The sequence below is a fragment of the Melanostigma gelatinosum genome, assembly GCF_949748355.1.
Source record: "Melanostigma gelatinosum genome assembly, chromosome: 5".
NCBI lineage: Eukaryota > Metazoa > Chordata > Actinopteri > Perciformes > Zoarcidae > Melanostigma > Melanostigma gelatinosum.
The window spans coordinates 29691226-29714498 of record NC_136638.1 but is presented as its reverse complement, the minus strand read 5'-3'; the positions used below and the strand labels follow the sequence as shown (position 1 = coordinate 29714498).

The following is a 23273-nucleotide window of genomic DNA, read 5'->3' as shown; positions in this document are numbered from 1 at the left end:
AATAGCATACCCATACTAAGGAGACCACAGTTCTGTAACTACAAGCTCCATTTCAATAATTGTTGATGCTATAATCAGATCACACTGGTGCGATTGTTCAGTGGGTAATATTGTGTATATGTTGCTGGTTAATATAGTAAATTAAGACATTACACAGCTCAAATTGAAAACATTCAGGTTCGCCTGATAAAAAGCACTTTTATTGACATGTTTTTGAAATAATGCAGCTGCTCCCTAAAAACTCTTCCAAATCATTGCACAACCGATCAGTAGTTGCTGAATGAAGGTTAAAGTGGGATGAAGAATAAGAGGCTTTAGTACAGAGAGGTCACGCGAGTTCATCATTTTCAAACCAGCTGTTGCAGCTCTTACATTGTACTTTTATACACGATATATTTCACTTTTTTATTCAATACATCCAAATACAATCATTTTGACAGCAAGGGTCATCTCAGAGCCCGTTTCTGGCTGTCACAGGATTTTCTCAGTTGATGTGTGTGTATGGGGCTGTAGCTCAGCCTATCATCGGTCGATTTCAGTCAATGAGCCCGCCTCCGACGCGTCAGAGTCTCAGGAAGGCGGGTGTAGAAGCGGGTGTTGATTGACAGAGTTTTCAGCGAGTAAAGTTGCAAGAAGTGCCACGTATCCCCGAGCGTAAAATTCCATTGGCGGAAAGTCTGACCGCTGGCCGGAGGTGGGTTGACCCCCCTTCCACAGGAAACAGCTCAGCTGTAAACAGGATGCCGTTGGCGACCATGACGGTAGCTCTGAAACGGAGCATTTTCGATGTTTTTCGATGTCTCATTTTTCATAAAACGTGAACAAAAACCAACGATTTTTTCCGGTGAAGGGCAGTGCCATGGTACCGTTGTCCACTCGCAGCTTTCTACTGGTTTCACGGAGAGAAAAACCGAAGGTATTTATGCGTTCTGTGTCGAATGCTAATGCCGGCTAGCTGCTAGCTTCGTGGTGCAAATATTGATTTGCAGTACACATAACAGCGATTTCTGCCCAGGATTTCTTGCCTTTATGCCACATTTTCTCGATGCTTATATTAGTAGTCTATAGTTGTGTTTGGAGTGTGTAAGAAGTGACTTATATGATAGTGTTGCCCATACGTTGCAGTTTAATCCAGTAAAAGAAAAAAAAAGTACAAATCCACAATATTGGCGAACAATAAATCGATTTTCCGAACAATTTTTTCAGGGGGGCTGAGCCCGATAGCCCCCGAATTCGGGGGCGTCGTGCTTAACTCAAAAATACCAAAACTTGGCTGAAAACCCCCCCAAAAAATATACTTTACCAAATGCTCCAGCATCTTTTGCCCCCAGGTTCCCACTGTCGCAACCGGTGCACCCACTTTCTCACTAACAGTAAATCCTGTAGGAAATAACCACCAGCACATCAGTCTCAGGGAACAGCTCCGTCAGCCCAGTAAGTCAGTCCCAGGGCGGACCCAGTCAAACAGCTCCTTCCGAGAGGGGTCAGCCTGTCGTGCTGCAAGCAGATCTAACCCGATTGTGATCAGCTAACCCGATTGTGATCAGCTAAACTAACCTGATTGTGATCAGCTAAACTAACCCGATTGTGATCAGCTAAACTAACCCGATTGTGATCAGCTAAACTAACCCGATTGTGATCAGCTAAACTAACCTGATTGTGATCAGCTAAACTAACCTGATCAGGTTAGTTTAGCTGAACATGTGTCACATGATGTTTGCAAAACAAAGACGACTGGAAACGGAATCATAAGAAACTCAGATTTATTCTACTTTTACAAAAACAAAGTATGACGACATGAAACTGTAAAAACATGAAACTTCTAAATTAACTTCCTGTAGCTGGCCATGTTTAAAGTATGCAGGGAGGCGTGTGATTGGCTGAGCCGATCTATGACGTCATCATACGAGGAGCGATGCTCATTGACATCAACTCCTGGAAAAGAAGCTTACAGGCGTACGGCATCCGAATCAGAGAGATCTGATGGAGAGACAGACAAGTAGAGCAAGAGAGACAGACAAGTAGAGAGAGAGACAAGTAGAGCGAGAGAGACAGACAAGTAGAGCGAGACAAGTAGAGCGAGAGAGACAAGTAGAGCGAGAGAGACAGACAAGTAGAGACAGACAAGTAGAGCGAGAGAGACAGACAAGTAGAGCGACAGACAAGTAGAGCGAGAGAGACAAGTAGAGCGAGAGACAAGTAGAGCGAGAGAGACAAGTAGAGTGAGAGAGACAAGTAGAGTGAGAGAGACAAGTAGAGCGAGAGAGACAAGTAGAGCGAGAGAGACAAGTAGAGCGAGAGAGACAAGTAGAGCGAGAGAGACAAGTAGAGCGAGAGAGACAAGTAGAGTGAGAGAGACAAGTAGAGCGAGAGAGACAGACAAGTAGAGCGAGAGAGACAAGTAGAGAGACAGTTTACAGTTTCAGTTTATCAGTTTACAGCCGAAATTCCCGAAATTAGCCCCGAGTTAGGATTTTAGACCAGTACTCTGTACTCACTAGATCATGTTTACCTGTGTCTTATTGTGATGACTTATTGATCATGTGTACTTGTGTCTTGTTGTGATGACTTATTGATCATGTGTACTTGTGTCTTGTTGTGATGACTTATTGATCATGTGTACTTGTGTCTTGTTGTGATGACTTATTGATCATGTGTACTTGTGTCTTGTTGTGATGACTTATTGATCATGTGTACTTGCGTCTTGTTGTGATGATTTATTGATCATGTGTACTTGTGTCTTGTTGTGATGACTTATTGATCATGTGTACTTGCGTCTTGTTGTGATGACTTATTGATCATGTGTACTTGTTGTGATGACTTATTGATCATGTGTACTTGTGTCTTGTTGTGATGACTTATTGATCATGTGTACTTGTGTCTTGTTGTGATGACTTATTGATCATGTGTACTTGCGTCTTGTTGTGATGACTTATTGATCATGTGTACTTGTGTCTTGTTGTGATGACTTATTGATCATGTGTACTTGTGTCTTGTTGTGATGACTTATTGATCATGTGTACTTGTGTCTTGTTGTGATGACTTATTGATCATGTGTACTTGTGTCTTGTTGTGATGACTTATTGATCATGTGTACTTGTGTCTTGTTGTGATGACTTATTGATCATGTGTACTTGCGTCTTGTTGTGATGACTTATTGATCATGTGTACTTGTTGTGATGACTTATTGATCATGTGTACTTGTGTCTTGTTGTGATGACTTATTGATCATGTGTACTTGTGTCTTGTTGTGATGACTTATTGATCATGTGTACTTGCGTCTTGTTGTGATGACTTATTGATCATGTGTACTTGTTGTGATGACTTATTGATCATGTGTACTTGTTGTGATGACTTATTGATCATGTGTACTTGTGTCTTGTTGTGATGACTTATTGATCATGTGTACTTGTCTTGTTGTGATGACTTATTGATAATGTGTACTTGTGTCTTGTTGTGATGATTTATTGATCATGTGTACTTGCGTCTTGTTGTGATGACTTATTGATCATGTGTACTTGCGTCTTGTTGTGATGACTTATTGATCATGTGTACTTGTTGTGATGACTTATTGATCATGTGTACTTGTGTCTTGTTGTGATGACTTATTGATAATGTGTACTTGTCTTGTTGTGATGACTTATTGATAATGTGTACTTGTTGTGATGACTTATTGATCATGTGTACTTGTGTCTTGTTGTGATGACTTATTGATCATGTGTACTTGTCTTGTTGTGATGACTTATTGATAATGTGTACTTGTGTCTTGTTGTGATGACTTGTTGATCATGTGTACTTGTCTTGTTGTGATGACTCATTGATCATGTGTACTTGTGTCTTGTTGTGATGGCTTATTGTTCATGCTTACCTGCGTCTTGTTGCGGCAGCCTCGACACTCGTACGTGTGCGTTCGCGTGTTGGCTATGGCCATCAGTCCACACAGATTACACACGTGAACTTGATACGGATCAGATGCCTCAAACAGACGTTCCTTAAGGAACTGAGCCGCTCCGTGAGCAATTTGACAGTCACGCTCCATCTCCCCAAACCGCAGACCACCATCACTGACAGACAGAAAGGTGAGACAGACAGGTGAGTGATCCAACAGTCACGCTCCATCTCCGCGAACCACAGACAGGTGACTCAGACGGGTATCTCACTCACCGTGATCGTCCCTCCATCGGCTGCCTGTTGAGGATCTGGACAGGGCCACGGGCCCTCGAGTGGATCTTATCGTCAACCATGTGTTTCAGACGTTGATAATAAGTTGGACCAATGAAGATCTGAGACGTCAGCTTCCTCCCCGTGAACCCGTTATACAGAACCTGGTCATAGATTGATAATCAATAAAGAGAGTTGAGCTTACTCCCTGAGAACCTAACAGAGCCTGTTAAACTGTTTACAGTCTCAAAGTGTGACGCGATCAGTTAGTCTGAAAATGTGAACTCATCTACTGGAGGTAATACCCTGAGTTTAAGTACTTCATGAATACAACCCCACCTCAAAACTATCTCTTTAAACTAATCATCTTCAATCAAACATAAATATTACTCTCTACTGATGATGATCAAGACTGAACGTTCAGTCCATTGAGTCACAGTGACATCACACACAGGTGTTTGAGTTAAACAGGAACTAAACAGTGAGAGTCACCTCATTTCCTCTCAGGTGGTATCCGTATTCAGACAGCAGGTTCGACACTTTCTGCACATTGACTGCGTCGTTAAACGGTGTCGCGTCGCCAATCTCACCTTTGTTCGCAGAAACCTGAAACCAGACAAACAATGCAAAAATGATATATATACACACTATTTTATATCAAATGAAATGCAATGTGTAAATATGTGAGAACCTGTCAGGCAATATCTATTTATTATTGTCAATACTTCAGTAATTATTGTTAATGTGCTATGAATATTACCATATCCCGATAATTAATATCTGATTATAATGTATTATATTACCTTTTGACACAACATTAATTTGGCAGAAACTAAACATTTTGAATTAGTGATAATTAGTTGTCATCGGAGCTATTACGTTGAAGTTATCCAATATATATCATTGATTACTACCTTGCCCTGCAGACACTCGATCAGATGGCCGACTGTCATTCTGGACGGGATGGCGTGAGGGTTGATGATGATGTCAGGTGTGATTCCCTCACAGGTGAACGGCATGTCCTTCAACACAAAACACAATGAATTATAGATCGTTTCCTGGAACTGAAGTCTGATCATCATCATTGATCCACATTAACCTGATGTTATGTTCACGAATTGATCCAGGATCAGAGGACAGCGACTGACTACACAAATAACATCACAATAATGCCCATAAGCTCCATCACCAAGAAGGCTCAGCAGAGGATGTACTTCCTGAGGCAGCTGAAGAAATTCAACCTGCCAAAGATTGCATTTCTACACAGCCATCATTGAGTCCATCCTCTGCTCCTCCATCACCGTCTGGTACGCTGCAGCCACTGCCAAGGACAAGGACAGACTGCAGCGCATCATCCGCTCTGCTGAGAGGTGATCGGCTGCAATCTGCCGTCCCTCCAGGACTTGTTCACTTCAAGAACCCTGAAGTAGGGCTGGGCGGTATGACCAAAAATGCATATCACGGTATTTTATAAGATTCTGCCGGTTTCACGGTATATCACGGTATTTTTCTTCCACGTTAAAGGATTCATTAATTAACGGCGAAAACAACCAGCCGGCCAGCGAGCGGTGAACAGCTATTTGTGTGGCGTGTCTTCCGTTCCATCACTTCCTGTTTCCTTCACCTACATTCCCCTGGGTCCTAAGTCCCTCCATGTACAGCGTCTTATCACTCTATGTACCAACGTACATTTATAACAAATACCACACATATTACGATAATCAGCGTTGCATGTGTCTGACCTAAATACCTTTTGTTGTTCAGTCTTTGTTCATCCTGCATCGCTCTTTTCTGTTCTTTAATATAACGTTACTGGAGTGACAGAGCCTCTCCCAGCTGTTAGCAGACTGCTGTTAGCGAGCTGTACCCAGCATGCAGTTCGGCGGTGAAATTTTATAAATGTACAATTATTAGTGTTACAAATTGTTTATCTGTCACAAACTGTTGTTTCGTGGTGTTTTACTCTGTTACAGAGCATTAGTTGTGGGTTATTAATTGTTGTTCTAAAGTTATAACCATGACTAGGGTTCCCTCTCAACACACTTAAGACAACTAGCTCCGCCTGCAGCGCCCACAGCCTAATGTCTGATCCACACTCCGGAGCAGAAGGTGGCGGTAATGCATCAATAAGATGGATGTCAACCGCTGTAAAACTAGAAGAACAAGATTAAGAAGTAGCGCTCACAGCGGTGAACAATATATTCTGCTGCCTGTTGAAGAGCGACAGAAGGTGCGTCGGCTGTGCACTGGTATGACGGTATATGAAAAAATCATATCGTACGGGAAATTAAAACCGGTATACCGCCCAGCCCTACCCTGAAGCGAGCAAGGAAGATGGTAGCCAACCCCTCTCACCCTGGACATGAACTGTTGGTGCCCCTTCCATCTGGCAGGAGGCTGCAGTCCATCAGGACCAAGACCTCACGCCACATCAACAGTTTCTTCCCGTCGGCAGTCGGGCTCATTAACAGTGCCCGGGACCCCCACTGACTGTCATCCCCAGGACTATTTCCTACCGGTCACTCCCCCGCACATTTAAATACACGTGACACTTTCACATTACACTTGTTTAAAGTACTATTATCCATTTGTCCGTGCACTTTATTTTATATTCTATTGTAAATTGTAATAGGTTTCCATTTCTTGCACTGTGTTGATTGTTTAATGTTTTGCACCTCCCGCCATGACAAATTCCTTGTATGCGAAACATACATTGGCAATAAACTACAGATACATGTATCCACAGAGAGCACACTGCGGGAGCTCCTGTCCTTAAAGTGAACAGCTGCTCTCTTTATCTATATTTTATTTTCCGTTTGACTGACAGCATTCGTCAGTCTAAATTCTTATTGTCAGTTCACCGTTAAGAAGTTAATTATCAACATCCATAGTACAGACATATTCAGACAGACGGTATGAGAACATTAAAGCATGTCAACATGTTTGAGTACAAACCCAAAAGTATCAACTAGGAAATGAGCGTAACATGTCTCCTTTAAAAGAGGAGATGTCACAGCTTCACATCACGTCTCATTATTGGGATACAACACAAAATCTGGTCTGCAAACTGAAAGGCTCAGTAGCTGGTCCACCATCATATAACATGGAGATGACCGATTCGTTTCACTAAAGCGTCTGCAGCTGTTTAATAATATTGTTTACCTCCCTTCAGTTATTTCCTGTTTACCTCTTGTCTGTACTGGATTCCACAGGTTCCTTTTTGACCGTGACGGCTGGCGAACTTGTCTCCAATCTGAGGAATCCGCACCGAGCGAACCTGCACGAAACAAGACACTCATCAGAAGAAGCAAAACATCTTCTCCTCAGAAAGACCTAAGCTGTCAGGTGAACACGGTGAGTCGGTAAAACACCAGACTCACCGTGTTCACCTGTTAGTTAAACACGTAACAGGTGACGTGGCGAGTAGATGCATTAGGTCTGATGTCTGATGTGATGTACTCACCCTGATCTTGCAGAACTTGTAGCCCTCCTGGTTCAGAGTGACCATCACCTGGTCCACGATGCCGGTTTCGCTGGTTCTCAGAAAAGTGCTGCAGTCTCTCTTGGTGTAGCGACGGTTGGTGCTGTCCAGCTCGTCGTCATTCTCCGGCAGCGTCACCGTCTTCCCGATGATCACGTCCTCACCGGAGACACGAACGCCGGGCGCTATAAGTCCGTCATCATCTAGTTTGTCGTAGATGGCGTGTCTCATACCTGAGGATGATTTTTATTTATTCTCAATTTGTGACTTAAGACTAGCCCCGCCCCCCACTGACATCCGACACCTGTGACTGGATGCTGTTATAACACCTGAGATGATAGATAGACTAGAAGACAGAAGTCAGCGTTTAGCTTTTCTCATCAGTTCTCACCCTGACATGTTTCACGTGTCGGCTTCTCAAAGATCTCCTCCTGATCAAAACCTTTCTTGGACTCCTGCTCTTTGTAGGACCGATAGAAAACGGACCTGCAGGATGACAAACAGCAGAATTACACCAGAAACATTTGGCTGACACCAGTATCCAAAAGTCTGGTTACACCAGTAACACACTCGGGTGTAGAAGTTAGTAACTGACCTAAAGAAGCCTCGATCCACGGCCGACCTGTTCATGATCACAGAGTCCTCCTGGTTGTATCCTGTGTACGAGGCAATCGCCACGATGGAGTTGATACCTGAAACACGAGAAGAAAGCTTCAGGTAGAGACGCTCAAGAGCTCTACCTGACAGTCTGCGAGCAGGGCAAACAACAAGGTTGCCTAAAAACGCAGACAAAGAAAACTCACCTGTTTTCAGGTAAGTATTGAGACTCAAAACAATGGGCTGACCTACAACTGAAACTTATTGAATTCATTTGGGAGTTCTATAAACTCACCAAATGAGTGTATAAAGTCATCAGTCTGACTGTACAGGTGTGTTACCTGCGGGCAGCTCCCTAAATCGCAGGTACTCCATGGACCGGGTGGTGACTAGTGGTTTCTGAGGGTAGTACAACACGTGAGCCAGCGTGTCCATTCGTACATGGAAGTTGGTGATGTAGACCCCCATGGCCTGTTTACCCATAGCAGACTGGTACGTGTTCCTGGGAGACTGAACAGACCAAAGAAAATGGTGGAACATGTCACTGAGAAAGAGTGTTGACATTATAAATAATTCCTAGTTTTAGTTTGTACCTGGTTGTGATCGGGGAAGGGGATGATAGAAGCACAGACTCCGAGGATCATGGACGGGTGGATCTCACAATGTGTATAAGTGGAGCAGTAGGCCACGCCCTTCTCCTGGAGGTCATCGGGAGTCATGGCGAGCATCACCGTCTCCTCCTCCAGAGTGTCGATGTACTCCACGACACCGCTCGCCACCAAATCCTGCCAGCTGACCAGCACAAACAACAACACCTTTAATTCAACAGAAACCTTACCAGAGTTGCCAACTAATTTTACAGGAAGAACTTTCGCAACAACCATCAAACTATAAAAGACCAATCCAGAAATTACAGGAACAATGGTCAAACTCTACCACAGAGGTATTTCATTAACATACTAGACAATAATGTCTGACTTGTTCTATGATTCAGTTCCATAATTATTGAAATAGCCAACAGTTGTATTAACATCTGTATGTAGTCCACTGACTTAAATTAATTAAAGGAAGTTCAATTGAATATTATCTCAGCATTATTTATTATTACAGTTTTCAAATTTAACTGGATGATTTATAAATAATAATTAAAGCTGTGAGCAGCATTGATCGAGCCCTCGCAACTTCACGCACGTCGAGGGTACTGACACCTCTCTGGTTTATGCGCCAATGCATTTCTGTGACCATCATACACTGCGTGCATGAGTTAGATGATATTTCCTGCGTTTAGAGCATGGTCCCAAGAGACTTTCTTTTAAGTCCACATGCGATACATGTGCCTACTAAATGTTGTAAATCTATGTGAAACATACTGCGAGAGCTGCTTCGTCGAAATTTTGTAGGGGGCGCTATTGAGCCGATTTGCCACTCTGAGCGAATAAAATCATATTATATAACTACATTTTGGGCGTGTAATCTGTTTGCCAAGTTTGCTTATGTTTCGAGCATTTTTAGCCTCTCAAAATTACCTTAGTTTCTCACGACGAAGACTGCGTCGCAACGGCATTCGAAGAGACATCAAAAGCTTCATGAACTGGCATTATGAACTTCTTACATTTGTGTGGAGGTAACTTGATGTTGATTTGATTTACCTACTAAGAGAAACAAGCCAAAGTATAAAGACTTTAACTTCCTGTTACCAGTAGGTGGCGCTATGACTATGATTCAAAATTGGCCTACAGATGTCTTCAGGCCTGGAGTCTAATCAAACACGTGAAATCTGGTAAAGATCTGATGATGTGGAGTCGAGTTACATCAGTTTATTCGTTCATGGCGAAGGATTGAAAGCCGCCACGTCGCCGCCCTTCAGTAACTTCTTACAATCTTCACAACGAAGCATTATCAAGGTCTTAAGGCTTGTTTGACAACATTTGAGAGGGATCTGATTAATCTGTGAGGAGCAGGATGTCAAAGTACACAGCGTACAACTTCCGGTTGCCACTAGGTGGCGCTGTCACTATGATTCTAAATTATCATACAGATGTGTTCCGGGTCAGGATGTTATGACATATGAGAGATTTGGAGCAGATTCGACAATGTACGGCCGAGTTACAACAACTTCCTGTTTCGTGGCGAATGGTGTTTCTTTGACGCCATGGATACATAGTTGGATAACTTTGAGTAACTTTTCACTGCCACGGTCTCAAGAGCATACCGACCGAATCTGAAGTCAATCGGGTCAAATCTCTGGGAGGAGTTCGTTAAAGTATGACGCCTTGAAATGGTCAAAAAAGTCATACAATTCAAAATGGCCGACTTCCTGTTTGGTTTCGTGCAAAATTCCAAGAGGATTTTTTGTACGTCCCATCACGTTCCACATACCTACCAAATTGCATACAGCTAGGTGAAACCCAATGTTGGGGCTACTCAATAGGGGGCGCTATCGAGCAAATATTTCATACGGCAGCTGGACGCCCCAATCACAAAAGGTTTCCAGTATCCCAAGCACCTCCTTTTTGCGATGAAAGTGGTAAAATAATAATAAACATCAGGAGAACAATAGGTCCTCCACTCAGACTAAATCGGTGCTCAGGCCCGAAATACTCGAATAATAAATAAATGATCTCTCATTTCATTTACCATCTCACCTGGAGTCCGTCTCACCTGTAATTGTTGTACTCTCTTTCCTTCAGCTGGTCGATGTGTCGTCTCTTCAGCAGTAGTTTCTGTTTCTCGACGATCAGTAGTGGTCGGCAGATTCGTCCAGCGTCTGTGTAGATTCTGATCTCACGTTCTCTGATGTCTCTGATCATCGATACCTGAAATGTTCACAAGCAACAGGAACCCTGAGCTCAGATTCTCAACAACTGTTAGTCAGTGTGGACACGACAGTTATCCAAGACGGCTGCCTCGGTGTGCTGGTGCTCATTGTTTCGAGTTGTTTTTGTCGATAAGTCAGTTTTCTGCTGTGATACTCGGAGCTCTTTCACCAGAGATGAGCTCATGAACATCAGGGGAACAACTCCAGCAGACTTACTTCCAACTTTTCTGCTAACTTCTGTGGAATTACTGGACGTTCTTGTCAAAGGTGCGCTCACCTTAACTCATGCAGTGAGACGACGGAGGAGAGGGAAACGGGCCGGCGTGCTTGTGGCATGCATGGCAATAAACGGTTCTGATTCTGATTCTAGTTAGTGTGGATATGACAGTAATGGATTGATACAACAGTTTTTTTATTCGATAAAATTGGTTACCTCGGACACGATGATGTCCATCTGTCTGCGAAGTTTCCTCAGTGTGTTCATCAGTTGTTCGGGATCTTTGTGGATTCCTACCCAGCAACCGTTTACAAAGATCTTAGTGGCGCTAAAACATTAGAACACAAAATATCACGTGTAAAGTCACAGAGTTCCAGCACAGTTGAAGTTTTGTTTAAACATTGAATGTTTGATGATTGATTCATGAAACTCCGTTTAACACTGTGCAGTAGTCAATGATATAGCCTAAGCTTACTAAGCTATGGTGCCATCTGTCGGTCAGTTTGAGACATGCTACAGGAAGAATGAAGTTCACTACTGCACTAAAACATCTCAGTTAAAACATGAAATCATGCTGAAGCGACTGACTCTGCGATGGCAGCAGGTGAGATCTCCTCCAAGTTCTCCATACTCCACTCCTCCAGAAACTCCAGGATGGGAGACGGCTGAGAGCCCACAGAGATGTAGGCCATGAGGGCCAAGTTCTTCACCAGACCCACAGCGTGACCCTGAAACACATTGATCATCAATCTATTGACAACACTAAGCAATAGATTGCGCTCAGTTTGTGTCACAGACGTTGGTCTCCAGAGTTAAACTAGACTCAGATTGTTGTCTTGTCTCAGCTTATATTTATTTTAGGATCCTTTGTTTCTGTTTTCTTACCTCGGGCGTCTCGGCCGGACACACCATTCCCCACAGAGTGTTGTGAAGCTGTCTGGGTTTTGCCAGTTTGCCGTCTCTGCCGATTGGAGAGTTGACTCGGCGGAGGTGAGACAGAGTGGAAGCAAAGGTCAGACGGTTCAACACCTACAAGAAGAGAAGAAACAGGATGACGTCTTCACTGAGCTGTGATCAGAACTCGATGAAAGAACGGATCAGGTGTTCTCACCTGTGACACTCCGGCTCGGGCCTGGTGAGCCTTCTTCACATCCCCCCAGTTTCCAGTGGCCAGCGAGTACTTCAGGCCGTCTGAGATGATTCTGGTTTTAATGGCGAGCTCCAGGTTGAAGTCTTTTCCTCTGTCGATAAACTTCTGAGCGTAGATCCTGATTTCCTTCAACAGGTTCTTAAACATGCTGAACAGGAAGGTTATGTTGTTATATTCATTCTCAGAATATAGATCTGATTCAATGTACTTCAAAATAACATTGTAAATGATGGTACAAATTAATGTTCATATAAGTAAATATATGATCAGAAGCCACACCCTCTGAACAGGAAGGCCAACAGCGGCCCAGCCAGGTCCAGTCTCTTGTTGCCATAGTGATCTCTGTCGTCCAGCTCTCTTCTGCCGAGAGCAGCGAGCAGCAACCTGTGGACCATGTACCTGAAGAGGTAGTAATACACTATAAATACACACTAATACTCATATACTAACCCTAACCTGAAGATATAGTAATACACTATAAATACACACTAATACACACAAATTAACTCTAACCTGAAGAGGTAGTAATACACTATAAATACACACATACTAACCCTAACCTGAAGAGGTAGTAATACACACTATAAATACACACTAATACACACATACTCACCCTAACCTGAAGAGGTAGTAATACACACTATAAATACACACTAATACACACATACTCACCCTAACCTGAAGAGGTAGTAATACACACTATAAATACACACATACTAACTCTAACCTGTGGACCATGTACCTGAAGAGGGAATAATACACACACACAACACAGTAATACACAATTCAAGTCAAGCCCATTTTTATTTATATGGCGCTGAATCATAACAGAAGTTATGTCGAGTTACTTTTCATGAAGAGCCGATCTAGACCTAAAATATACAACATTCAAGAAAAACTCCTCTTTAACCGGCAGAAACCTCTGAATCTACAGACATACTACATACTGACCCGGACTTGGTCTCAAAAGACACCTGTACAGGTGGGACTCACCCTAAGAAGTAGGCCTTCTTGGTCTCACAGAAGTCGCTGACTCCGACGTGCGGCAGCATCTCTTTCTGCAGAACTTCTTTTGCATATTTGATTCTTCGTTCTTTGGTCACTCCGGGTTTCGCTCCTCTGGAACCAATAAAGTTTAACGCCACGTTCTGCTCCTGGATCACAAACGCTTCGTCCAGAGACGGCTTCACCTGGAGGCACAGTGACATCACTGATGACATCACAGCCCAGTGGGCCTACAATGGTCTGTGATGTCACTGCCCGTAAACTTACGCGGTTTCCCCCAAAACAGAATCTACACAGACTCAAGCGCACACATGGTTATAGAGTTTTCTTGTTGTATTGTATCGGATCTTTTTTATGATTTATAATATTTGTCTCATGCCCTTCTATGTGGATTAGTGTTTACTTGTGTTAATTAGAATGAACTGGGACACATCTTTAATTTACTACGGTATTCATAATTATACGAACAATTCAGTGATTTAAGAACACGTCGTCAATTTTTCTTCAGAACAAAAAGAAAATGAGACAAATTAAAGATGTAGGTGAATGCGACCCAATGACTCCAACTGTAGAGACTGTTAATGATGAACTAACAATCACTACCTGATCAATAACTGATAATCAGACTGACCATCTCCATCATCTCTGGGTCGTCAAAGTCGTAGATGATGTGTTCCAGGATGTCTCTGTCCGACACGAAGCCCAGCGCCCGAAACACGATGATGATGGGTACTTCCTGTCTGATGTACGGCAGCGTGGACACGATCCTCTGACCGATGGCACTCTTCTTCACTCCCTGAGAGTGAGAAGCAATAAATAATTAATCACCCATGTCCTCTTGTTGTGTATCAAGATGATAGCAATGGAGTTCATTAAATGTATCTCGGACTCACCTGTCCTCCTCTGGCCATCATGCTGACCCAGATGGTGCTGGTGGGACGGGACGAGTTCTCCAAACAGGACCGACACTCCCCTGTGTAGGCGTACTTTGAGTCTTTCTTGGCAAACACATACACCGTGTTGGTGGCCATCTTTTCCTGAGCAATCAGCACCTTAACACCAGGAGAGGAATCAGTTTAGAGATCAGAGAAACCATCAACACACCAGTTTAGAGAAGATAAAATACAGAGATCCGTCTCAGAGATGCAGAAACATGGTCTGTTACTTCTAGACTAGATTGCTGTGACTCTTTATTAGCAGGCTGCTCGAATACGTCTCTTAAATCTCTCCAGCTGATCCAGAATGCTGCAGCACTAAGAAAAGAGATCATATCTCTCCTGCGTTAGCTTCTCTGCGTTAGCTTCTCTGTAGACTCGACTACTGTAACGGTGTGTTTACAGGTCTCTGTAAAAAGTCAGTCAGAGTCAATCAGAACGCTGCAGCTCGAGTCCTCACTAAGACCAGGAGGGTGGATCACATCACTCCAGTTCTGAGGTCTTTGCACTGGCTTCCTGTCCAACAAAGAATTGACTTTAAAATCCTGCTGTTGGTTTACAAAGCACTGAATGGTTTGGGACCAAAATACATCTCTGATCTGCTGCTACCTTATGAACCATCCCGACCCCTCAGGTCGTCTGGGACCGGTCTACTTTCTGTTCCCAGAGTCAGAACTAAACATGGAGAAGCAGCGTTCAGTTGTTCTGCTCCACATATCTGGAACAAAGTCCAGAAAGCTGCAGGTCACCATCCACTCCACTGTGTCTGGACTGTTGAGTAAAGATCCTGGTGCGTTTTTGGCAATTACTGGAGACTTTAATCACACCACTCTGGATAAAGCCCCGTCGACTTTCCACCAGTATGATGACTGCCCCACACGGAACAATACAGCTCTTGACCTTCTGTATGTTAATGCTAAGGATGCATACAGTACCACTGCCTTCCCCCCGCTTGGCAGGTCTGATCACAACCTGATCCTGTTGACACCCAGGTATGTTCCTCTGGTGCAGAGGCTGCCTGTGACCACCAGGACTGTGAGGAGGTGGTCTCGGGAGGCGAATGACACCCTGCAGGGCTGCTTTGAGTCTACGGATTGGGATGTGCACTGTGGACCACATGGGGAGGACATCAACAGCATGACGGACTGCATCACAGAATACATCAAATTCTGTGAACAAACTACTATTCTACTGCAGGGACAGCGGAGCACTTTCTCCAGCAGACTGATCCAGCGCCGCTGTCACAGGACGGATACAGGAGAACATTCCTGCCCTCTGCTATAAGACTCGATAACAAATCACCTCTGACCAGATCATCCTCCACATAGCTACACTGCCGTTTACTGCGGGTAGATTTTTGCACTCCTAATTTTCACCTAGTTCGTTAATTAAACACTATTCTATTTCATTGTACATATTGTGCATTTTTTAATACTTAATATTTTGGTTACACTGTTACGTTGCTTACTTGTATGTCTTGCTGCTGTAACATACACATTTCCCCCTGGAGATGAATAAAGCATCCATCCATCCATCCATCCATCCATCCATCCATCCATCCATCCATCCATCCATCCATCCATCCATCCATCCATCCATCCATCCATCCATCCATCCATCCATCCATCCATCCATCCATCCATCCATCCATCCATCCATCCATCCATCCATCCATCCATCCATCCATCCATCCATCCATCCATCCATCCATCCATCCATCCATCCATCCATCCATCCATCCATCCATCCATCCATCCATCCATCCATCCATCCATCCATCCATCCATCCATCCATCCATCCATCCATCCATCCATCCATCCATCCATCCATCCATCCATCCATCCATCCATCCATCCATCCATCCATCCATCCATCCATCCATCCATCCATCCATCCATCCATCCATCCATCCATCCATCCATCCATCCATCCATCCATCCATCCATCCATCCATCCATCCATCCATCCATCCATCCATCCATCCATCCATCCATCCATCCATCCATCCATCCATCCATCCATCCATCCATCCATCCATCCATCCATCCATCCATCCATCCATCCATCCATCCATCCATCCATCCATCCATCCATCCATCCATCCATCCATCCATCCATCCATCCATCCATCCATCCATCCATCCATCCATCCATCCATCCATCCATCCATCCATCCATCCATCCATCCATCCATCCATCTTCCCGTGCCTCGGGGGAACTGGCGGGACGCCGGCAGAAGTGTCCATAAATATCTGCGACCATCAGACAGCGCGCCCACAAGTCAGACGTATTTTTAATGCGTGTACGTACTGTGGCGCTGGAAATGATGCAATGCAAATATTCCACCAGTTCCTGTATCCACTATGTGGCGCTAGAGAACAGTGCGTGGTGATGTCGTACCTTCTCAGAGCCGTTGATAATGAAGTAACCTCCGGGGTCCAGCGGACACTCGTTGAGCTCACACAGGTCTCGGTCCGTCAGGCCGCTCAGCAGACAGTAGGTGGAGCGAAGCATGATGGGAATTTTACCAATGAAGGTCTTCTGGTGCTGAGTCTGCAGCTGGTCCTCACCCTCCTTTATGATCGTCTTTGTGATGTCAACATAGAGGGGGGCCGAGTACCTGGGGGGGGGGGGGATTTCACACAGACCAGGGTTAGGGTTAGACCAGGAGAGATTAAGGGAGGACCAGGAGAGATGAAGGGGAGACCAGGAGAGACTAAGGGGAGACCAGGAGAGACTAAGGGGAGACCAGGAGAGACTAAGGGGAGACCAGGAGAGACTAAGGGGAGACCAGGAGAGACTAAGGGGAGACCAGGAGAGACTAAGGGAGACCAGGAGAAATTAAGGGAGACCAGGAGAGATTAAGGGAGACCAGGAGAGATTAAGGGAGACCAGGAGAGATTAAGGGAGACCAGGAGAGATTAAGGGAGACCAGGAGAGATTAAGGGAGACCAGGAAAGATTAGGGGGGACCAGGAAAGATTAAGGGGGGACCAGGAAAGATTAAGGGGGGACCAGGAAAGATTAAGGGGGGACAAGGAGAGATTAAGGGGAGACCGGGAGAGATTAAGGGAGACAGGGAGAGATTAAGGGAGACAGGGAGAGATTAAGGGGAGACCAGGAGAGACTAAGGGGAGACCAGGAGAGACTAAGGGGAGACCAGGAGAGACTAAGGGAGACCAGGAGAGACTAAGGGAGACCAGGAGAGACTAAGGGAGACCAGGAGAGATTAAGGGAGACCAGGAGAGATTAAGGGAGACCAGGAGAGATTAAGGGAGACCAGGAGAGATTAAGGGAGGACCAGGAGAGATTAAGGGAGGACCAGGAGAGATGAAGGGGAGACCAGGAGAGACTAAGGGGAGACCAGGAGAGACTAAGGGGAGACCAGGAGAGACTAAGGGGAGACCAGGAGAGACTAAGGGGAGACCAGGAGAGACTAAGGGGAGACCAGGAGAGACTAAGGGGAGACCAGGAAAGACTAAGGGGAGACCAGGAGACTAAGGGGAGACCAGGAGAGACTAAGGGGAGACCAGGAGAGACTAAGGGAGACCAGGAGAAATTAAGGGAGACCAGGAGAGATTAAGGGAGACCAGGAGAGATTAAGGGAGACCAGGAGAGATTAAGGGAGACCAGGAGAGCTTAAGGGGGACCAGGAAAGATTAAGGGGGGACCAGGAAAGATTAAGGGGGACCAGGAAAGATTAAGGGGGGGACCAGGAAAGATTAAGGGGGGGACCAGGAAAGATTAAGGGAGACCAGGAGAGATTAAGGGAGACCAGGAGAGATTAAGGGAGACCAGGAGAGATTAAGGGAGACCAGGAGAGATTAAGGGAGACCAGGAGAGATTAAGGGGGACCAGGAAAGATTAAGGGGGGACCAGGAAAGATTAAGGGGGCCCAGGAAAGATTAAGGGGGGGACCAGGAAAGATTAAGGGGGGACAAGGAGAGATTAAGGGGGGACAAGGAGAGATTAAGGGAGACCGGGAGAGATTAAGGGAGACAGGGAGAGATTAAGGGGAGACCAGGAGAGACTAAGGGGAGACCAGGAGAGACTAAGGGAGACCAGGAGAGACTAAGGGAGACCAGGAGAGACTAAGGGAAACCAGGAGAGACTAAGGGAGAGACTAAGGGAGACCAGGAGAGACTAAGGGAGACCAGGAGAGACTAAGGGAGACCAGGAGAGACTAAGGGAGACCAGGAGAGACTAAGGGAGACCAGGAGAGACTAAGGGAGACCAGGAGAGATTAAGGGAGACCAGGAGAGATTAAGGGAGACCAGGAGAGATTAAGGGAGACCAGGAGAGATTAAGGGAGACCAGGAGAGATTAAGGGAGACCAGGAGAGATTAAGGGAGGACCAAGAGAGATTAAGGGAGGACCAGGAGAGATTAAGGGGAGACCAGGAGAGACTAAGGGGAGACCAGGAGAGACTAAGGGGAGACCAGGAGAAACCAGGAGAGACTAAGGGGAGACCAGGAGAGACTAAGGGGAGACCAGGAGAGACTAAGGGGAGACCAGGAGAGACTAAGGGGAGACCAGGAGAGACTAAGGGGAGACCAGGAGAGACTATGGGGAGACCAGGAGAGATTAAGGGGGACCAGGAGAGATTAAGGGGAGACCAGGAGAGACTAAGGGGAGACCAGGAGAGACTAAGGGGAGACCAGGAGAGACTAAGGGAGACCAGGAGAGACTAAGGGAGACCAGGAGAGACTAAGGGAGACCAGGAGAGACTAAGGGAGACCAGGAGAGATTAAGGGAGACCAGGAGAGATTAAGGGAGACCAGGAGAGATTAAGGGAGACCAGGAGAGATTAAGGGGGGACCAGGAGAGACTAAGGGAGACAGGGAGAGATTAAGGGAGACCAGGTGAGGCTCACGTGAGGTTTCTCAGTCTGGCTTCATTGGGCATCATGGGAGACGGAGCTCCGTCTCTCTCCCAGTGGGTTGGCTTCGACAGGTAAATCTGCTCAAACTTCAGCAGGTAACGAGGCTGAAACACAAGACGTCACAGTGATGTGAAACAAAGGCTTAAACCAGGACCCTCCTACAGATACCCTCAGAACTGCAACTGAAGGAGGGCGCTCTGAACATCTCTAAACCTCCAAAACCAGGTCCTGGTATGGGTCCTAATTCAGATCCTCACCGGCTCCTCCACCTCTCCTGAGGTGTGCTGGGCTTCAGCCTGCAGGTCGATGGGCGGGGCATCCTCTACGATCCTTTGAACCGACATCTGGATGAACTCATCGAACGAGTCCAGCTGCTGTCGCACCAGACCCTTCTCGTCAAAATAAGAGCTGGAAGAGAACAGACGCGCCCGTCAAAATAAGAGCTGGAGGAGAGTCACTCCCCTCCAGCTCTCTGACCACTATTTCATGTCCTACTCCCTCTCCTCTCCCCCTGTACTTCCTCCACCTACCAACATGGTTTCTACTAGGGGTGGGGAAAAAATCAATACAGCATAGTATCACGATATTTTGCGTGGCGATATTTTATCGATACACGGATGCCAAGTATCGATCTTTTATTATATAAACTATTAAAAAAATAATAATAATAATCTTTTTTTTGTTTTTAGAAAAATCAAATGAATTGCTTCTTCAGTCCACTAGATGGCGCTGAGTTGTTTTCTGGTGAGGACAGCAAAGGTCCCGGGTCAGCTTGATTGTTAGGAAGTTGGTCAAAACAAAGAGACATCTGACCTCACAACGGGGTTAAACCTGCCAACAGCAGCCAGCTCATGAGGAGAGAGCAGCGCATCACTGTCTCTCTGCCGCCACGTCCACGTAGTAGTATAGTTCATATGCTGAGTCCACACGTTTGCATTTAGTTCAGTTGGACTATGTAGTAATACAAACAAATAAAAATGATTGAAGTGAGATGAACAGACTGAAAACTTTATCTTATCAAATAAAACATGTTGACACAGTTTTCCTTTGAAGTGGAAAAAAGTATAGGCCAATGTTATCGCAATACTCAGAATATTGCAGTATCGTGATAATATCGTATCGCGGGAACTCTGGTGATTCCCACCCCTAGTTTCTACCCGTAGTCATCTCCGCTCCCTCTCCCGGCTGATCTTTCCTCTTCTGTTACCTCTGCTCTCCCTGACCCAGCGAGTTGGACATGTACTGTTAAAAGCATCTTGCCGTTCAACCTTTTTTGTTAACAGTCCTAGTGAGAGGTAGGTCAAAGGTACTTCATCCATATTGTAGCGACCCTGTCAGTAACAGCTGGTAGCAGAGGGGTTGCTGGTAGCAACTGTTCTGTGTCGGGAGCTAGTAAATGTTGTGTTAGACCGGAACCGGAAGTTGCGGTTGTTGTGGCGGAGAAAAGCTACGGAAAAATCAGTATATAAATCGCACCGGACTATAAGCCGACGGCTCAAAGCGTGGGGTAAAAAGTAGCGGCTTATAGTCCGAAAAGTACGGTAACTATGATCTGACTCAGCATGTGACAGGACCCACCCACAACAGGGGGCACACTCTGGACCTAATCATCACCAAAGGTGTAAACATTTCCAAGGTTGCTGTGACTGATGTTGCACTCTCTGATCATTTCTGTGTTTTCTTTGAGAGTGCAATCTCCTTGCACACAAATGTCCAAACCAAGGTTGTGACAAAGCGTTACATCTCTGAAAGCACCAGTGAACTATTTATTCAGAAGTTCTCCTCCACACCAGCCCTCTCTTGTCTCTCAGTCAATGAGCTTGTAGATGGCTTCAATTTTAAAGTAAAAAATATTATTGATGCCATTGCACCCACTAAAGTGAAGGTTGTCTCGGGTAACAAAGATCTCCTTGGAGAAATGCTACGCTGGTCAGAATAGAGAAACGAGAGTGTCGGAAAGCTGAGCGCAGAAGAGACTTTGTATGTAATCTCGACGCGCGTCGAGATTACATACAAAGTCTCTGCACAGACGCGATGAGACTGGCGCAGCGCGAATTTGCGATGGCGCGTTGGACGCGTCCACCGCGTGAGTTGAAATTTTTCAACTTCTGCGACATAATCGCGTGACGCTGTGGCGCGATAGCCTATCAGCGTTGAGATGTTTCTCCTGTCATCACTGACTTCCTGCCGTTGTTGAATCAGGAAATAAATCCTGTAGCCGTCTGTGTTCACCCAGAGCTCTACGATACCTCATATCAACAGAGACCGGACCAAACTATGTGTATCAATGTGTGTGTAAACCATACGGTACAAACAATTAATAGACGCTGCCGTATTTACGTCTACATGACGTTATTGATTGCTGGTGGAGCTGCTACGATGTTAGCTTAGCCTAGCACAGATCCATCAGTGCTCCATGGAGAATCAGTATCAGAATCCGTTTATTGCCGTCGTATGTTGAACATACAAGGAATTTGACATGACGGGAGGTGCGTAACATTTAACAACAATCAACAGCAATGCAAAGTAGAAACAAATTAAATTTACAGAAAATATAAGATAAAGTAAAATATAATAAAGTGAAATATAAGATAAAGTGAAATATACTTGTGATTGAGAAGACAAGTAGCCGACATATCGGCATCATTACGTAGTTATTTCGGAGTCCCTTTTTGTCGGTTTGTTGCCGTTCACAGCCAAATCAGTTTATTTTGTGTTCCTACAGCTGTAGTAAACAGCGACGTGTGGCTTGCTAGACACAGTGAATACAGCTCGATACAATCCACGGAGTTCCTCTGAACAATGTTATAACTTCCAATCTCTTCCTTCCACTTATTCCTCTTTCTACTGCTAAAGCTGCTTTCTTCCGCTCTAAAATCCGAACATCTGCTTCCAATCCTTAAAAACTCTTTGAAACTTTCCCTTCACGCGACTGGCTGGCCTGCACTAGCACACGGGCAGAACTCCTCCTCAACCCCTGCACCCAGACGGACAAAGCCAAGGACAGCTGAGAAAAGTAAAACACCTCCACAACAACCAAGCCGACAACTTCTAAACAGGTTTGCGCCATAGTCGCAGGATCCTAAATCTCCATCTGATGACCTGGATGTTTATATATCATATATGAATCAATTTCCTGCATTTCTGCATTTTACTACTGCATTTTATTTCTTACACCGTTTCTTTAATTGTTTTTAAATCTCCTTTTCTTTTGCCTTGTGTTTTGATGCTTTTAATGGTTTTATGTGAAGCACTTTGAATTACCTTGTTGTTGAAATGTGCTGTACAAATAAACTTGCCTTGCCTAAACAGATACTTTTTCTTCAAATTGAACAATATATTAACTGTTTAAAGTATACGATAAATATAAATAAATACAAAACACTTGGCTTCAAACTTTTTAACTATGAACAATATGTTAACTGCTAACAGTTCACAGTATACTTAAATAAATATAAATAAATACAAAACACACACACACACACACTGTACACACACTGCAGCTTCAAACTTCAGCAATTATTTTGCAGAAATATGAGCATATTTTCCTTCTCTGGCAAAATACGACACGTCTCATGACTTATTTTATTTTACCAGTTGGTGGCGGTAATGCGCCAATTCCTCGTTTGCCAACCGCCAGTTGGTCTCAAAGGAGGAGAAGAAGAAGCTTTGGCGTGCCTGTGTTGTTGTGCTAATGAGCGGCAGCGCTAAGTACCCGTTGTAATAATCCTATGAATGAGGAGCGGAGGACCGAGTCCTGCTGCCAGGACCGAGTCATCAGAGTAGTGTCAAAAAAGTATTTCAATCGGCTCAGGCACCGAAAGGAAGCACCGAAATCTGCGTCACGTTTCGGTCCGGTAGATACCGGTCGTATAGGAACCGGTGCCATATCGGCACCGAGTTTCGGTACCCAACCCTACCAATCAGTGGTGGAATGAACTCCCCACTGACGTCAGGACAGCAGAGTCGCTGCCCATCTTTCATCAGGCTGAAGACTCACCTCTTCAAGCAGCACTACCTGAGCCTT

General features: G+C 44.9%; 1 protein-coding gene across 1 annotated transcript in view; it reads right to left on the bottom strand.

Moving 5' to 3' along the window:
* Window positions 1-1746: 1746 nt before the first annotated feature.
* Window positions 1747-23273, bottom strand: part of polr2b (RNA polymerase II subunit B) — a 23106-nt gene continuing 1579 nt past the window's right edge. The window contains exons 3-25 of the mRNA XM_079268212.1: window positions 19504-19654; window positions 19238-19350; window positions 16766-16985; window positions 14323-14481; window positions 14061-14225; window positions 13418-13614; window positions 12704-12823; window positions 12386-12572; window positions 12160-12303; window positions 11863-12002; window positions 11491-11602; window positions 10901-11055; window positions 8833-9031; window positions 8581-8749; window positions 8238-8334; window positions 8034-8128; window positions 7625-7875; window positions 7349-7438; window positions 5076-5183; window positions 4654-4767; window positions 4165-4325; window positions 3869-4064; window positions 1747-1980 (exon numbers count right to left, since the gene is read on the bottom strand). Coding sequence (XP_079124338.1) covers window positions 1891-1980; window positions 3869-4064; window positions 4165-4325; window positions 4654-4767; window positions 5076-5183; window positions 7349-7438; window positions 7625-7875; window positions 8034-8128; window positions 8238-8334; window positions 8581-8749; window positions 8833-9031; window positions 10901-11055; window positions 11491-11602; window positions 11863-12002; window positions 12160-12303; window positions 12386-12572; window positions 12704-12823; window positions 13418-13614; window positions 14061-14225; window positions 14323-14481; window positions 16766-16985; window positions 19238-19350; window positions 19504-19654 — 3433 coding nt within the window. The 3' untranslated portion in view covers window positions 1747-1890. The remainder of the gene's footprint in view (window positions 1981-3868; window positions 4065-4164; window positions 4326-4653; window positions 4768-5075; window positions 5184-7348; window positions 7439-7624; window positions 7876-8033; window positions 8129-8237; window positions 8335-8580; window positions 8750-8832; window positions 9032-10900; window positions 11056-11490; window positions 11603-11862; window positions 12003-12159; window positions 12304-12385; window positions 12573-12703; window positions 12824-13417; window positions 13615-14060; window positions 14226-14322; window positions 14482-16765; window positions 16986-19237; window positions 19351-19503; window positions 19655-23273) is intronic.